Source organism: Anopheles funestus, chromosome 3RL (assembly GCF_943734845.2).
Source record: "Anopheles funestus chromosome 3RL, idAnoFuneDA-416_04, whole genome shotgun sequence".
Taxonomy (NCBI): Eukaryota; Metazoa; Arthropoda; class Insecta; order Diptera; family Culicidae; genus Anopheles; species Anopheles funestus.
Window position 1 is genome coordinate 82,928,538 of NC_064599.1, and position 15,597 is coordinate 82,944,134.

At 40.6% G+C, this 15,597-nt stretch overlaps 2 protein-coding genes across 8 annotated transcripts in view; one reads left to right on the forward strand and one right to left on the reverse strand.

Moving 5' to 3' along the window:
• The window catches only part of LOC125771769 (IQ motif and SEC7 domain-containing protein 1-like), a 117,677-nt gene extending 114,046 nt beyond the window's left edge, over positions 1–3,631 (forward strand). For all 5 annotated transcript variants that reach the window (XM_049442747.1, XM_049442745.1, XM_049442746.1 and 2 more), the window contains one exon: positions 345–3,631. In XM_049442747.1, coding sequence (XP_049298704.1) covers positions 345–1,048 — 704 coding nt within the window. In that variant the 3' untranslated portion in view covers positions 1,049–3,631. The remainder of the gene's footprint in view (positions 1–344) is intronic.
• Positions 3,632–6,101: 2,470 nt separating this feature from the next.
• The window catches only part of LOC125767500 (phosphatase Herzog), a 60,656-nt gene continuing 51,160 nt past the window's right edge, over positions 6,102–15,597 (reverse strand). For all 3 annotated transcript variants that reach the window (XM_049434138.1, XM_049434137.1, XM_049434139.1), the window contains exons 3-6: positions 13,742–13,980; positions 13,080–13,261; positions 12,859–13,012; positions 6,102–11,540 (exon numbers count right to left, since the gene is read on the reverse strand). In XM_049434138.1, coding sequence (XP_049290095.1) covers positions 11,295–11,540; positions 12,859–13,012; positions 13,080–13,261; positions 13,742–13,980 — 821 coding nt within the window. In that variant the 3' untranslated portion in view covers positions 6,102–11,294. The remainder of the gene's footprint in view (positions 11,541–12,858; positions 13,013–13,079; positions 13,262–13,741; positions 13,981–15,597) is intronic.

The following is a 15,597-nucleotide window of genomic DNA, read 5'->3' on the forward strand; positions in this document are numbered from 1 at the left end:
ATTCGTATCATATGCAAGCATCATTTCACCACAGCGCTGTTTTTTTTTCTTTCTTTTTTCTCTTTTTCTCTCTTTTTCGTGCTCGCGTGATAAAAAATTATAATACAAAATCAAAATCCTTCTTTTCTATACGACATCTTCCGTTCTCTCCCCCTCTCTCTCTATGTGTATCATCCGGTACAACTATTATTGTCACCAAACCACCACCAATCAATCCATCCTCACGTTTCTGTTGTGCATTTTGTTGCTCTCTCTCTCTCTCTCTCTGTCTTTTTTTACCCCCACGACCTGCTCCCCCCCTGTCTGTCTTTCTTTCTCTGTTTCTTTTTGGCTGATTATTTTAGTTGGCAATGATAAGCCGCAACGGCGCGGCAGCGTCGGCTCATTAGATAGTGGAATGTCGATATCATTTCAATCCACCTCTGCAAGCACTGGCTCACGTAGCGATATCAAAGTACGAATGCTGCCTCACAGCAACACCTCCGGTCAGATAATTATGCATGCCGGACAGCATCCCGCTGCCCTTATGGGTGCCATCTATCATCAGCAAATTCATCACCATCAACAGCACCAGCAGCAGCAGCAGCAACAGGCTATGGGTACGGCACATCATCATCCAGCGGTCGGCAGCAACACCACTGGAGGAGGAGTGATCGTTTCGGTGGGTCCACCGGGATCCTCCCAACAGCATCACCTTCATCATCCCCCTGGTGGGCTACATATGATGGCAGCATCAGCAGCAGCACAACCGCCACCAGTGCAGGCGATGAACAACGGTATGGTGATGGCCGGTACGAGCACTACCACTATCAACCCGAACAGCAGCAGCAGCACCACCAACAGCAGCAGTGGAGCTATCCACCGACGCGAGCGGAAACCCTCCCGTACAGAAGATGCCGCTACGGTAGCAGCACTGGCCCTGGCAGCCAGTGCGGGAGCCTCTAGCGCCATGAACGCCTCCAGCAGCAGCAGCACCACCACCACCAACGCCAACAACAGCAACAACACGGCATCGGGAGGGAACTACGGCCGCTCAACGGAGGTGTAAGCGGTTGGAAACAGCAACCGATGGAGAAAGCTCATCTCCCAATACAATCACACACGGCAAGGATCATCACCACCACTACCATCACGAGCACTGCTATGATCGACATTAGTTAACACACGATCGAATTATTGTGGATCATGATGTAGCTTTCGTTTTTTTTTCGTTTTTATATTACTTCCCGCATATGTACATATTAGACACTTAGTCGATGGGAAAGTTAGTTTTCTTTTGTTTTGCTCGTATGTGTGTACGATGAACGTACACACCACCATTTGTTAAATAGTAGCGATTATGCTTAGATTATTAGGTGATTATTTTAGCAGGCAATCACACTCATGTTTTTTTTTTCTTACACACTAAACATACACCAGGAAACTTGGTTAGGAAGAGAAAAAAAAGGTTTAAAGTTAGTTTTTTTTCGTTTGTTTTGTAATTTAAGTATTTAACTCTTCTGTTTCTGTTTCCACGTGTTAAATCTCGTGCTCTGGTGGTGGTGTGGTAGATGACCATGCCGATGTAGTGTGTGTGTGTGCATGTTTAAACATTTTGGCTCCAATTTTCCACCTTGGCATCTCATTTTTGCCCTCTCCACCAGTTCTAGTTCCTTTTAGATTGTATAGTCGCGTGATCGAGACCAGGAAAGAGGGGGATATGCGTCACTAAAAGGCAGATTGTCTTTCTTTCAAGGAAACAAACAATACATACGGAAAGAAGATAGAAAGAGAAGAGAGTTACTAAATCACAATTGCTTCCCATTTCCCACACTTTCACCCTCCCCCTCTCCCCCATTGTTCCACGTTCTGTATGCGTGTTTGTTCGTTCGTTTCAATGTATGTATGTTTGTTAATAACAACCAAAAGGGTAGTAGTAACAACAACAAATGCAGGAAAGATGAAAACACATTTTTCTTCACACATTCAAGGAACTCTCATCGTTTCAGCAAAGAAAAAAAGAACCCCGAGTAATAGCTATTTCCCTGCTACCTTACATTGCTGCTTTTCTTACATTGTAACTCATCACACACTTACCATCCAAACATAAATAGCTTATCAATTTAAACATTAAAAAGCAAAAAAAGTAGAGAGAGAGAACAAGTGAGAATGAAGCCTTCTAATGTCTCTCCGTTTTCCGGTGCCATTTTGTTGTTTAGAAGGTGATCTGTTTCGAGGAAGAGCTGGTAGAGATCGTGGGCGCAGGTAGGCGCTTTCTCTACTCCGATTCATTCACGATCATCTGCAAGAAGCTTTCATTTTCTATTAACACACATTAACGAAACAAAGGAACTCCCCAAATTAGAAAAAGAAATCAAAACGTTGCTCTACGACGGATATTTAATTTACAAGCAAGAGACAGAGGCGTAACAATGGTAAAACAATAGTAAGGAAGTAAAGATATGGTGTGTAACATGGGGAAGAGAAAACCTTTTGCCGAGTGTTTTGGGATGGAGAGAGGAATGCCTAAGGAAGAATAATGGTAGCTAGTGAGTGAAGAAGAAGATCCATCCCCACTTTTGTCAACTCCCACGTGTAATTTGTGTATTATATACCCGCTATACATATACTTATATACTTCTATGATATATTACAAAGCAGCTCGATAAGAAGATTATCGTCTCCGCTCGCTTTCCTCCCCCCGCATCACCCCATTAATATTGTTGGGTTGGTGAAGGGAGTGAAAGGTAATGAGATGATGGTTCAGGTGATGTTGTCTAGTTTGCTATCTGTTCTTCTACCACACTGTATCATCACCATACCCTGGCGCTAGAGACATCTCACCGGACGAGAGAAGACGCCTTGGGGGAAAAGAAAAGCAGTTGTGATGTATGTATGTGTGCGTAAGTATGAAAACGTACGACCAATTGACGCAAGGTAATTGATTGACCAAAAAAAGGAAGATAAGAAGCTAAATCGCAAAACAAGATAAAGGAAACAAAAATACACACAGATAAGATATAAGAGACGAAACGTAAGAAAAACACATAACAAAAAAGGATAAGAAAATTAGTGTTACATGAAACGAAAGGAAAAAAGGAATAAGTTGGATGTGTGGGTGAATGAAAACGAAACGATGAATGAATTGAAGGAAGAGAGAAAAATATACAAGTAATCTAGTCCTGTTTCAAATATATATTTAAACGGTAAACGAAATAATTAATAAAACTCAATGCTAAGGGAAAAAAACAGTACGATACACAACCAAACAATACACGATTAATAAGATAATAAAACCAAACACACGTTTAAAGGAGGTGTGCTGGTGTGCTGGTGTGCGTGTGTGTACACCGAAACCAACAAAGATATAAGAAAGGCCAACCAGCCAGCGGGTTCGTTCGGTTTGTCCTTTTATCAAAGCCTGTATAAATAAACGAAATAACAAGAAAGTTTGTCCGTTTCCGTCATGATAGAAATACCACAGAAACCAACACAAAAATGTAAGGTGTAAAGTTGTTCAATTTCTCCCTTAAACACATGGCCAACCGCTGTGCAGCAATAAATGTTTGTCCCCCACAAACACACACTCACTCACAAAACAACCAGCAGCGTAAAGAAATAAATGAAATACAGCAAAATAATTGTAAACAAATTATGTGCAGAACGTGTACTAAAAGGTGTGAAAGAAAGAAGAAAAATTGCTTTGATATTCTTTGTTATACAATGTTCCTCCTCCATGGATGTTCTCTTGGTATCGAATGGATGTTCTCTTGGTGTTTTCCACGCTCCTCTCGTCGAGACGCGTCGATTGAGGGGTCACACGATGGTGTTTGGCCGGAAAAGTTGGTACTCCGAAAACGCTTTTCCGGCTGGTGCGCCCTCAGGGTGTGGAAATCGATGCGGCTGGGGTTGGTACTAGGTAGAGGACGTCGACCCGCGCATTTCCGCCGAACACTCCGAAGCTGTAGCTCGGCTAGAAATCGGTCAAAACACGGAAAAACCGTTTTTCGTTGCAGTTTTCGCTCTGTGGGTGGCGGGAGGGGGGTGGTGGGTGGTCGGAAAGGTGGTTTCCACGTTCCTCTCGTCAAGACGCGTCGATTGAGGGGTCACACGATGGTTTTGGGCCGGAAAAGTTGGTACTCCGAAAACGCTTTTCCGGCTGGTGCGCCCTCAGGGTGTGGAAATCGACGCGGCTTGGGGTGGTACTAGGTAGAGGACGTCGACCCGCGCATTTCCGCCGAACACTCCGAAGCTGTAGCTCGGCTAGAAATCGGTCAAAATACGGAAAAACCGATTTTCGCTGCAGTTTTCCCTCTGTGGGTGGCGGGAGGGGGGTGGTGGGTGGTCGGAAAGGTGTTTTCCACGCTCCTCTCGACGAGACGCGTCGATTGAGGGGTCACATGATGCTATTGAATGAAATATTTCATGAAATATTTCACAGGAAAAATGAAATATTTCATCCATTTTCATGGTAATGTGGGGTCTAGGGGCCTCAAACAGGTGCGGGAGGGGGTGCGGCGGTGAAAAACCAAAAAAAAAAAAGTAAAGAAAAAAAGTAAGCACACGAACCGGAAAAAATGTTAAAAACCAAAGTGTAAAAATACGCTCCAAAATTTGAAAATCTGGTACCGTCAATTAAAAAAAAGCAAAGAAAAAAAGGTAGCTCACGAACACAAAAAGTTGGTCAAAATCAAAGTGAAAAAATACACTTTGGTTTTTGTGATGCTACCTCCTCGCCTGGTATGCTCTCCTGTTACTTCAACCATTTCGAATGGCAGTTTTCAAAATCCAAAATCGAATTTTTGAATCGAAAACTACCATGCAAAATGTGTTAAAGTAACAGGAGAGCATACCAGGCGAGGAGGTAGCATTTCAAAATTAAAACCGGTTCGCGGCTGGTACTTTTTGGATTTTGAAAACTGCCATTCGAAATGGTTGAAGTAACAGGAGAGCATACCAGGCGAGGAGGTAGCATCACAAAAACCAAAGTGTATTTTTTCACTTTGATTTTGACCAACTTTTTGTGTTCGTGAGCTACCTTTTTTTCTTTGCTTTTTTTTAATTACGGTACCAGATTTTCAAATTTTGGAGCGTATTTTTACACTTTGGTTTTTAACATTTTTCCCGGTTCGTGTGCTCACTTTTTTTCTTTGCTTTTTTTTTTTGGTTTTTCACCGCCGCACCCCCTCCCGCACCTGTTTGAGGCCCCTAGACCCCACATTACCATGAAAATGGATGAAATATTTCATGAAATATTTCATTTTTCCTGTGAAATATTTCATGAAATATTTCATTCAATAGCATCGTGTGACCCCTCTATCGACGCGTCTCGTCGAGAGGAGCGTGGAAAACACCTTTCCGACCACCCACCACCCCCCTCCCGCCACCCACAGAGGGAAAACTGCAGCGAAAATCGGTTTTTCCGTGTTTTGACTGATTTCTAGCCGAGCTACAGCTTTGGAGTGTTCGGCGGAAATGCGCGGGTCGACGTCCTCTACCTAGTACCACCCCAAGCCGCGTCGATTTCCACACCCTGAGGGCGCACCAGCCGGAAAAGCGTTTTCGGAGTACCAACTTTTCCGGCCAAACACCATCGTGTGACCCCTCAATCGACGCGTCTCGTCGAGAGGAGCGTGGAAAACACCTTTCCGACCACCCTACACCCCCCTCCCGCCACCCACAGAGGAAAATCTGCAGCGAAAATCGGTTTTTCCGTGTTTTGACTGATTTCTAGCCGAGCTACAGCTTTGGACTGTTCGGCGGAAATGCGCGGGTCGACGTCCTCTACCTAGTACCACCCCAAGCCGCGTCGATTTCCACACCCTGAGGGCGCACCAGCCGGAAAAGCGTTTTCGGAGTACCAACTTTTCCGGCCAAACACCATCGTGTGACCCCTCAATCGACGCGTCTCGTCGAGAGGAGCGTGGAAAACACCTCTCCGACCACCCACCACCCCCCTCCCGCCACCCAGAGAAGGAAAACTGCACCGGAAATCGGGTTTTCCGTGTTTTGACCGATTTCTAGCCGAGCTGCGGCTTTGGACAGCTAGAGAGGAATAATACAAAAAAGGAGAAGCCAATAACAATAAAAAAAAAACAAAAATAGATAGAGAAACAAAACAATTGGTTACGAAATGTGACAATATATTATTATTAAATCCTTTTTCTTCTTTTTTTTGTTTTGCTGCTTCCATGAACGCTTCCTCATCTGTTTTGTGTTTTTCCTTGGGAGCACAGTGGAGTGCTTTTATGTCGCCTGACTCGCAACCTCCTATCATTAATTCTTCATCGCACATTGACACAGTTTTCCGCGAGACTGCGTTCTTTTGTGTGACTTTTACATGTCTCTTTTTTGTTAAGGAACAAAACAATTCGCGCTTGCTTTGCCTGATTTTGTTTGTTTGTTCTGCGTTTAAATGTATAATTCATCTCCTAATCATACCCCCGTCGATCTTGCTATAAGTTAACTAATAATGCTTTATAATAAATTCCCTTCTTCAAGCTGTTGTGTATTATCTTTCTGCATCCGTTGAGTTTTCCAAAACGGATGCGGGGAGGGATTAGATTATCTACGTTTTATGTTTTTCCTTTTATCTCTTTCGTGTGTGTGTGCGTGTAATGTTAATGTTGTTTGTTTTTCATTTGCTGTTCACATTCTTTTTTGTTTTTGTGCTGAAACTGTGTAAATGCCTGTTGTAATTTCATTTATAACGCATTTCTAAAACAAAGCCGCTATATCAAGCACAGAAACAAAAGCAATAGTGTGTACAGGACACAGTTCGAACATAATGTAAACAATTATTTGTTCAATTAGTAAATTGGAAGTGCAAAAAAATGAACTATACTTGAACAAATAAATAACAATTTGATGCACCTGATGTTTACGCTGTGCATTGCTGTTTGTGTGAGTTTTCGTGTGTAAATGTGGATTATTCTGCTGTTGTATTATCCTGTAGGCTGTGTGTGTGTGTTTGTGTTCATAGGAGGGTTTATGTTTCCATCCTCTACCTCTTGCATTGTTTCACTTAACGTCTAAATAATAGTATTTTTAAGAATAAAACCTATTATACTCATAATCGACTGCACGCTTACTACAATAAAAAAAAAACAAAACTGTTAAATAATATTATACGACGCATCGGAAGTTCACTCGTAATCATTAGATAACAATAAAAAAGAAAAGATGGTTAAATGATTGCCATTGCTACACGCTTCACGCTTTTCTAATTCTTCTCATTTTATGATCTGCTACACTTTACTTAACAAAGTTCCCTAACTAAAACTGTTTTAAAAAGTGTGTGTTTTTTTATGTTGTCCTCTGTCTAGTACGCTAACACTGTGCTTAAATTTTTCCTTTCATTTAAATATTTACCTTTTTTTAACCTCTTTATTACATTACGTTTTCAAAGCTAATGTAAAGGGGAAAAAATCTATTATAAAAATGGAAAGTGGACATCTGTACACTTACGCGTTGCATTTAAAACAACATAAAAAAAAAAACAAAACAAACAACAACATTTTCTTTTTGTTAACAAACTCAACATGCTAACACAAAAAAAAACAAAATGTTAAAACAAAAGAACATTAATCGAAACGCTTGATAATTACAAAAACAGAAGAGGAAAAAAAAATTCACATGGCCTTTGCACATCATTGTATCGTGATTTTTGGTGTTTTTGTTGTTTGTTTTGCTGTTGCTTTCTCTTGTTATGTTAGCAGTGTGTTGTGTGGTGTATAATCAAATATTTCTTTTGTTTGCTTTGTTTCGGTTCCCCGAAACATTCGCTTTATACGCGCTTCGTGTTTTGTCTGTTTTGTTGTCTTACTATTTGTTACTTTGCACACGCTGATACACTCACACACACACACAATAGTAATAATGTAGCAATATTACACACGGTTTTCCGTTCTATTCTTTTCCATGCCCTACAACAGTATACACACACACACAAACATGCAAGATCTGTCTATCTTCCAACCCGGGGGTGTTTGACACAGCAAACATATCTCATACCCTGACCATTTATCACTCCTCTGCGTGCTTAATTAGCATGCGAGAGTTTGTGGGGACTAGTCACATGCCAATGTGTCGCTTTTGTTGTAGATTAAAAAATACATTACTGACTTGTTTTTGTTTTTTTGTGTGAGTGAAATTTGCATTAGCCTAGCAGAACATTGTATTATCGCTGCTCTCCACAGTGTGGTCTAATTCTCTTATGAAACATGCGACATGAGTTGTGCATTGTAAAATTTATATTCGAATCATTTATATGGCCAAACTTAGAGTTTAATGAAAGAGTGTGCGTGTGTATGTATGGTTTCGCATATCAAAACTCCTATCAACTGTACTAAGTTGCTTTGCTCCCGAATTTTCGTTCCGCGTCGTGAAATAGATGTACACTTCGTATAAAATATGTAATATGTTTTAATAGTGATGTCTCATGTAAGAAGACAGTACACCCATCAGGAGTTAATAATTTTTGCTAAGCTGTTTTTCTTTTTGCAAAAAAGCAGAAATGCTCGAGAAAAAAACTACGTTTTCCAGGCCTGCTACTGGCGCTAATGTGCGATGTTTATCGCGCTAAAAATGCCAATAACGAAAGAGAACGAAAAGATCTCGATTGTGATTGAACAAAAAAAACAGCCTAAATAAAGTCAATGTCCTCCATTTACAGGAAAGAAGGTAGAAGGCTGATCACACTTTAAATATACATATGCATATTTGTACATACATGAGTACAAATATAGCAGGCGGTTTAGTTTTCCAAGCCTAGAGCGGAAAATGACCATGTCTAGTCGTGTGGCGGTAAGAAAGTGTGAAGGCAATGGACTGTTCCCTCGAGAAAGAAAATATGGGTAAAGCAGGGAGGGAAAGGTCAAAATTACAGGGTTTAGACGGACAGAAGAAAAGCACTATATCGACATCTAGTTCTGTCCTTTTGAATCCCTACATAGATTGCTGATATAGGAAGTCCCATCCTAAAATGGGTTTGTTGTAGTATTAGTAGTATAGAATTAAGAGGTAGGTGTACAATTGTATTCCATTCAATTTCGAGTTTTAGATATTAGGACTTTTGCTTTGAATGCAAAAAATATTGTTATCCTTTTTCTTATGTTTTGCTTCTTTACGATTCAGTCTTCCAGTTTTCGGCTCCTTTCATGTGCCACAACTAAGCTGGATGAACTAATTTAAATGAAAAACCTAAGATTTTGTATGGAAATTTTACCAACGACATGTTCGACAAGAAGATGTTATTTTTGCTTGTATCTGTTATCTGATTGGTGTGAGAATTCTTAAATCCTGAGCATAGATAAGCACGTGTGCGAGCCAAATCAAACACACGCTTGTAGTATGCAATAACCTCTGTGTTAGAACACGCTTGGTTTATGATGGTTTAAGAGCATTTGGAAATGTAAAAACCCTCAGTTTGCTAATCTGTCTGGTGTTGCTTATGGAGGAGCAAAGTATTGTAACCTACTCCCAATAAGTCTTTCCAATGACCGAATTGATATGTCTGAATAAATCACGCAAATTGAGTTTATGTTGCAAGTACTTCATCCTGAATATAGAAAGCAGAAACATAATGCTTCAAAGGCGGAATCAACCCTTGTACCCGTTGTACCATGAATTAATTCTGCTATAAAAGGCTTGTAGGTAACATGACCAGCGTAATCATCTTCGAAGAACGCTAAAAGAATAAAGTTGCCCACAATCATACGATGCAGCTAGCACAGCTTCCCGATATGACTGATTCCTCACTACGGATTCCAGCTACCCGAACCATTAACGTTTTGCATCTCAATTCCTAACCTCAATTTATGAATGCACTCTTGTCGCTCCTGAATGCCATATACTTTCGAAGGTAGTGTGAATGTGCTTCTACTTTTTTTCCTCTTCTGACGTAGCTTCGCAGTATAAAACTGTACAATTGTTTAGATTTCTGGCTTGTTTTTACACAATTGCTAACTCCCTACCGGCAGCATTGTTTTTTTTCGTTTCTTACGAAGTTTCCTGCATCCGGGGATAATGATCGTCTGATCAGGGTTTACACTAATAAATATGCCTCCAAACCAGATAAGGATTGCAAGAACCTTTCTTTTTCTAACGCCGTGTGCGTTCCTGTGGTCGTACGCACCCTTGCTAAGATCGATGCTAGGTGTTACTTGTGAAATATAAAATTGTACACGTACACTACTACCTCGCTGCTCATTCGGCGCATGTCTCTGCAATTTGATTATGATTATTATAATTCCTTTCACGCATATCTTCCGTTCCGTATCAAATGAGAACTACTGCTTTATATATATGGATATATATACATATATATATATCGTCGAGCTTAAATTTTATGCGTCCATTTGATCGTCAATAAAAAGCTATATTGAACTATAAAATCGATCTCTATCTCTCTGTTTAATGGATGGTGTTCGGTCCCGTGAATGTGTGAGTGTGTGTGTGTTTATAATACAAAAAATTCTGTTGTGGCGGTCATTTCTAAATTGCAATTGATTATACTATCTCCAGTATTTCGATATCATACACATACAATTAGCGTGTACAGACGAATATTGTGTAAGAATAAAATAATAATAAAACAAACAAACTTATTGCAACCTTTTTCGTGCCGAAGGGCTCTAGGAGCCGTCGAAAGTAGTTAAAGGAAACAAGCAATCGGTTACATCCTACTTCTGCACAGAGGACGAAAGAAAGAGATAGTGGACAAGGTACACTGCGTACGCCTACGTTATGCAAAAATATCCCCAATATCTCTCTTTCAGGACCCACTGCATGCGCAAAAGGTTAATAGTAAAGAAACGTTTTTAAAATAGCATTATCTAGCTTCCTATTATTGCGATACGTGCCAAAAACAAATCGGTGTGTGTGTTTCTTCAGGCATGTGTGTGTGCGTGTGTGTGTGTACTTGTACTGATTAGTATCAAATAATATTGTGTAAACATATTTTAAAAGAATAACAAAGTTAATTAATGAACTAACTGCTTCCGGTACGCTTATCTAGTAAATCGTACGTCCTTCTCGTACGTGTGGGTTTATCTACGCGTCAATCAGGTTGAAGATTGCTGGTATCGTTTCCACTTACGCGACACAGCTACTCACACACATACACACACATACAGAGAAAGGACGTGACTTTCCGCGTATATCTACGCTCACTTTCTCTCTGGCTGGTGTCCGATAGCAAAAAAAAAATCGCGACCCATTTATTCCGATTCTAATCCTTTTGTCCTGCACACTGTACCGCCCGGCAGCATCGTGTGCACGAATCATACGATGTTAATAAACATTTGTTGCCAATGTTACGTATTATTCGCATCGGACGAATTCGACTGTAGTTGCTGCTGGTGCTGCTGCTGCTGCTGCTGCTGGGACTGTTGCAGCTCTTGTTGATTGTGGTGCGACATGGACGTCGGCAGCTGGGACTGTGAGCTGGAGTTGCACAGCACGCTATATACAGAGTCAACCTTGCTCAGCTTCTCGAACAGTGGTATCAGATCGAGCAGCTCCGAATCATTGATATCGTCGAACCATGACTTTACTGGCACCTGAAACGAAGAACGATACTAAAGTTAGTCATATACAGTTTTAGCTCTAAAAGTCTTTGTTGGTATTGACGTTTTAGCTTCGACTACCCTTAAGTCCCAACAGATCCTGTAACTAACAAGAAATTTTAATTGAAAAACCTAGATATGAGTGTTATGTTTTCTTTTTCCTCAAAGGAAACTGCCAAATAGGAAAGATACAAGAAAACAGTATACACAATTTAAATTATGCAAAAATAAAACCAATTCCATGCTTTGTTTTCCTTTGCGAACAGGAAAGGATAAGGATAAGGATCGGAAAAGTTTCCGAAAATTCTAACTCATTGACAAAATATTCTTTCAATAGCAATAAATTTGTCCAACCCTCAAGGAAAAAAAGGCTACCCATTTCCGACCTAGATACGCAATAATTCTTTACTACTAAATTTGCGCATTGGACTAAGAATTTATTTCCTCCCTTTTGCGATTGTTGCGACGCGTAGAATAAAAACATTAGAAGCAGGACAAAATCCATAAATCTTATGACTCATCGTGTCGTACAACACAATACATCAGCGGACGGATATTACTCCGACTACTGGAAAAGGGTTCTATCGACCGTTCTTTGGTTTGAAAAAAAGTCAACCATCAAGGAATCGTTGAGCGATGACTAATTTTATCCATATACGAAAAAAAATTGATGCTTCGTAAAAGGTTTGGGGAGGAGCTTAAGCTGTATCCTTCACTCGATTGCTACCGACTCAACAGTTCCAACAGTTAGCCTCTTTTGGGTTTACAGTAGAGATGTGCAAAGTGAGTAAGAGTAAGATAGTGAGTTGAAACGTTGTAGTGAACGAGTTTCGAAAAGAAACTTATTTCTACCAATTCGCATTAAAATAAATCAATTTATAAAATTTTGCAAAATTTCCCAAAAAAAAAGGTAAGGCTATATAGCCTTAGGAAATTTTAAAATGCCTTTCAGACTAGCCCGCTTGTTCGCTTATACATGTTTGATAGTTAGGCAGAGCGAACAGTATATTCATTCGGCTAGTTTGGGTATGTACACATGTATCAAAAGTTTCGTTTCAACTCACTCGCTCATTTTCGTTTCAACTCACGTATTTACTCTTTTTGCAACTCGAATCACCACGGCTACATGCTTAGACTCATGAGTGAGTAAAATGACCGAACCTTAACTTATACGCTTATGCCGGGTTTGTTTATGATTCCGAAATGAGTCGTTAAACGAGCTGACTCCTAATAACAACTCATTCACTCTGAGTTGGTTCACTAAAAAGAGTTGTTATTCTCATCTCTAGTTTACAGACAGGCAAATACTTACAGCATTATCCGGATGAAATATGTAACTAGCAGGTGAGTTGTCAACAATAACAATCTTCTGTAAATCTCTCCCTAGTTTGTTCAGATCTTTCACATAGTTGCCCATGTGGAAGACGCAAGATTCCCTAAATAACCGCGCCCGGAACACGTTCCACCTGGAAGCAAACAGAGGAAGAAAGTTACTAATTATATTGATCTCACAAGTTCGACTGTGCAACTTACTGATCAAGCAGATCGGCTACCGGATCGGCGTATTTGGCCAGCGAGGCCGTAAACAGGACGCATTCGTACAGTTCGCCCATCTTCTTCAGGAACTCGTCGACGTGCGGTCGCTTCAGGACATACACCTGATGTACGGTTCCGTCGATTTCCACTGGCACTATGAAATCCGCGTTTGGAATTGGCTACAAACGGAAGAAAACAACAACAAAAGCGATATTTAACAACGTCTGACTTCTTTGTGGGGTTTCCACACGCGTTTTGCTGTCTGGTCCGTTTATCCCTTTGCCAGTTAGTCGCGGTATCGTTACTCAACAAAGTTGCGACACAGTTTTTTTTCAGTTTCGTTTCCCATTTTCACATGAGCTAGTTCCGTAATTTCGGTCTGTCACGGTTTGACGAAAAGTCGAACCTGTTACTGACAGGATTAAGCGTTTAGTTGTTTTGCTGAGGTAATGGGAGCTTAACTGGACAAATTGAGTGTTACGAATCGAGCATACGGCGATTTTACTGGCTGCATAATATACAATGGCAGCATTACAGGGCTGACAGCGACAGCGATCGTGTAAGAGCTATTATTTCATTCTAATTACACAACTGTCATGATATGCTTGTCATGCGATAGATTGAGTGCTATCGAATATTTCGTCGAAAAAGTAACTCACCTTAAAACTGCTATGAACTAGGGTTTCATCTAAGTCTATCACCATGCACTTCTTGTACATATCGGAAGGTCGGACCTGTGGCAGCAGATACCGCGGCTGGCCCTGGATCGGAGGTGGCGTGATGGAACCATCGATCGGCGTCCCGCTATGATTGCTTTTCGTTCGCCCATTCCGCCAACAGCAAAACAGCGTCTCCAGGAAACCACGATTCGGCGGTTTTAGCCTATCTACATTGTTGACTGCAAAATACAAGAAAAACCCCAAAACGGGAAAACGGAAATGGCGTATTAGTATGCGGATGATTTGTGTGGTTGATGTGCGCTCACATGAGCTAACTGGGTGGAACTTTCGATTGTTACACGGTCGTTGGGAGATTGATCACCCTTTTTTTTTGTTCTACTCGCAGTACCTAATTCGAAACTTAAAAAATGGCACGGTAAATGGCAAGTTATTTCGATTTCAGAAGCGGATAACCACAATATCCGCTTGGTGCGCAAAAGCGGCAAACGAAACGGTTACTAATCATGTATTTTCTCTCGTTTATGTAGTTGTTTGATGCCACGCTTGAATAGATGTAACTCGAGTCGATTTACGAGGAATTCTATAACGTTACATGAAATCATACACAACCAACATTCACTCACACCCATCAACATCCAAAAGCTCAAAGAATTGAAACCAGATCAAAGAAAGTTGCACATTTAAGATGTCTTCTTCTGAAAGTGAACACTACGATATGCGAGAGTTTCCAAGCAAAAAAGATCAACATACAATCATATACATCGCTGATGACTGGCGGCACAAGGAGGTCATATTACTACTAACTATGAGTAGTGTTGGGTCAAGTAACTCTTTTGCAAGAGCGGAGCGCACCGCTCTCGCTCTCTAAAGTGTGCGGTGCGCTTGACGTAGCTCCACACGGAGCGCTGCACACAGGAGCGATTGTGCGACGCGCTCCCAGGAGCGAAGTTTCGCACTACAAGGAGCGCTGCACGCAGGAACGATTCCTGCGATACAGCTACCTCTTTTTCCCGTGACCTGCGCGGGAGCGCGCACAATAAGATGAGCGGAGCGATTCAAATACCTCTTTCGCTCTTGACCCACTAGCTATAACCTTAGGAAATTTTCAATTTTTTTAAAATTTTTTTATTATTTTTTTGTTTTTTTTTTTCTTCTTTTAAAGCATTATTTGAGTGAAAAGAAACTCATTGCAACCAATTGGCATTAAAATAAATCAATTTAATTTTTTTTGCAAAATTTCTCAAAAAAATGGCAAGGGGTACCCCTTATGAAATTTTCGAGTTGAAAATTTTGAAAAAAATTTTTTTCTGATTTTTTATTATTTTTTGAATTTAAAGCACTATTTAAGTGAAAAGAAACTTATTGCAACAAAATTCGCATTAAAATATACCACATTTTTCAATTTTGCTAAATTACTCAAAAATGAGGAAATTTTACATTTTCTCAAACAGGGTAAGGAACTTGGTTCCTCGAATAACTTCTGGCACAGATATCTGAGGGCAAGGCCGTCCAAGAAGAAAATGTAGCCACTGTTGCCATCTATCGACCACAGGTTAAAGATTGGTGATCCGTTGGATACCGACCGAGTTATAGGCAAAAGTTGGTGCAAAAATGAGGAAAATTTTACATTTTCTCAAACAGGGTAAGGAACTTGGTTCCTCGAATAACTTCTGGCACAGACATCTGAGGGCAAGGCCGTCCAAGAAGAAAATGTAGCCATTATTGCCATCTATCGACCACAGGTTAAAGATTGGCGATCCGTTGGATACCGACCGAGTTATAGGCAAAATTTGATGCAAAAATGAGTCTTACGAAATTTTCAAATTTTTATATTT